This window comes from Tupaia chinensis, unplaced genomic scaffold (genome assembly GCF_000334495.1).
Source record: "Tupaia chinensis unplaced genomic scaffold, TupChi_1.0 Scaffold000549_1, whole genome shotgun sequence".
In the NCBI taxonomy this organism is placed as follows: Eukaryota; Metazoa; Chordata; class Mammalia; order Scandentia; family Tupaiidae; genus Tupaia; species Tupaia belangeri.
In genome coordinates, this window is record NW_006160061.1 from 1,371,575 (window position 1) to 1,374,037 (window position 2,463).

General features: G+C 40.0%; 1 protein-coding gene across 1 annotated transcript in view; it reads right to left on the minus strand.

Annotated features, from left to right (window-relative positions):
• The window catches only part of FMNL2 (formin like 2), a gene marked incomplete in the record, with an annotated part of 348,552 nt that overhangs the window by 39,345 nt on the left and 306,744 nt on the right, over positions 1–2,463 (minus strand). The window contains 2 exon segments of the mRNA XM_027775349.1: positions 1–38; positions 639–942. Coding sequence (XP_027631150.1) covers positions 1–38; positions 639–942 — 342 coding nt within the window.

The following is a 2,463-nucleotide window of genomic DNA, read 5'->3' on the forward strand; positions in this document are numbered from 1 at the left end:
CGGCGGTGGCATAGGTGGAGTTACTGGGCCATTTTGTACTAATAAAGAGAAAAGAAACAAATTGAGATTGAAAACAGAGGAATGGTTTCCCACAATATGTCATGTGTGTGGCAGTCTCCGAAAACAAAACACAGAAAAGGACAAATGGTTCAAAACCATAAAATTCCCTTGTTAACAAATAGGTAGAATATCGCAACAGATGTGAAATGAGGATTTATGACCTTTCTCTCAAAATGTAAATAGTTCTTAAAATCACTAAGTAGTGCCAGCTGGCGGCGTGGTGGTTAAGGCAACAGGATCCCACATGGTGGATTGTGCAGTTCGAATCCTAGACCGGTGACTTAACAAACATGCCATGCAACTGTGTGAGTGTTCAAGATCCCAAAAGGAGGGAGAAACGGAGAAGGGCTTGGGACATAACTGTCCCCCATGGGGATGCTTTCTCACTCCCCACCCACCACAACTCTTTCACTGGCTCTCCAGTGACCACACGAGACCTCTGGTAAATTGGGGGAAAAAAATCAGTACATAAAAAAACATGTCACTAAAAGCAAATAAAAGAGAAAAATGAACAATTGCTAAAAGAAGAAATACTAGTATCCAGATACTGTCTTAGTTTTCCCTGTACGATTTCTTACCTGCTTCTGGTGTGTCTGATGACGGAGGTAGTGGTGGGGGCGGAGGAGGCAAGGGGCCTGAGGACGTGGCCCCTGTAACTGGTCCCACGTAGTTACCTGTTACCGCTTCTGACCCTGCACCAGAAGCCACAACTGGCAGTATGGCAATGTCCCCATCCCCTTTCTTCTGAATTTTAATGGTCCCTTGCTTCTCCAATTCGTGAATCTTTTTTTCCAAAGTAGACTGTCTTTGAATGGCCTCTTCTTTCTCTTTGACCATCTTTCTTAATGTGTGAACTTGGGTATTGGCATCTTTGTAGATTTCCTAAAAAAAAGAGTCCTTGGTCAAGAGTCTGTCTTCAGGGCCAGCAGGTGGCATGGTAGATAAGGTGTTGGACTTCCACATGGCCAAGCAGGTTCAAGTCTCAGACCTGATGGCTTGCTTTTCATTTTCTCTCTGTCCCTCTCTCTGGTGAGTACATGTGCTTTGTAGCAAATTAAAAAATAATAAGTGATAAATAAAATTAATTAAATAAAAATTCTAAAAGTTTGTCTTCAAATAATATTCATCCTTAATACCACATTGGCAAACTGAGTAAAAGAAATGTAACTAAAATCAAGAGAAGAATACTTATATAAGTAGGAAATCTATGGAACTCAGTCAGAATCATTAATCATATGCTGGGATGCATGTAATATATCCCATCAACTGCTACTATTAATGAAGTTCTTTCCATTTAATAAACACAGCTAACTCAGTTTTCTCCACAGCTAAAAAGGAACAGAGAGACACCCTCAAAGCTGCCTTTGGAACCTCCAGAAAGGGTTTTGGTATGCAGCACATTTTTCTTCCACTTATTTAAAGTTCATTTGTAACTTCTAGAAATACCTATCAGGTAACAAGAGACCACTCTTGCATAGAAGTCAGACTGGGATTAAAAACCCACAACACATGGAATAATCTACCCATGAATCACTGTGTGCTGCCCATGTGAATTTCTCCGGCCCTCACAATGCCTCCTTGACCAAGCTCAGGACAGAAACGGCAGCAACGTTTTCCCTTTGGTAAGACAGTTCACAAAGTGTGCCAAAGCTTCCCTCCACTAATTACTTATTTCAGTCTAGGTTTATATAGAAAACAAAGAAGTTACAAATTTCAGTTCAAAGGCTGGTTCCTTGTATAAGGGGCCCAGCGAAAGGAGTCTGTGGAACTGAACTTACTTGCTGGGCCTCGTACATGCGATCTCTCACCACAAACCTCCAGCAGGCAGGGAAACATTCTTCACACCATGTCTATTATTAATAATCCAAGAGTCTGAACTTGAATTGGGTCCATATGCTACAACTTTGTCTATATGGCATGCCAGAAAATAAATTTCCTAGAGTTAACTGCAGGACACGTCGGAATATCGGGCAACACACACAGATGTGGTAGGCATCGCATGAAATGCGCTATTTCATGAATGTGGCGTATAGGCGAGCCAAGTGCCTGAAAACCCTCTAGGCATTTTGGTGTTTTTGTGTTCTGCACGATTCCAAGCACCCGGATGGCACTCCAGAAATACCTGACTTGTAAAGTAAAACAATACAAAGACCAAGCAAAATAGCTGAGATTATCTGGTAATAAAATGGGTTGATTTTGCTATGCCTGCCTGCCTTTTCTTTTTTCTTTTCTTTTCTTTTCTTTTCTTTTCTTTTCTTTTCTTTTCTTTTCTTTTCTTTTCTTTTCTTTTCTTTTCTTTTCTTTTCTTTTCTTTTCTTTTCTTTTCTTTTCTTTTCTTTTCTTTTCTTTTCTTTTCTTTTCTTTTCTTTTCTTTTCTTTTCTTTTCTTTTCTTTTCTTTTCTT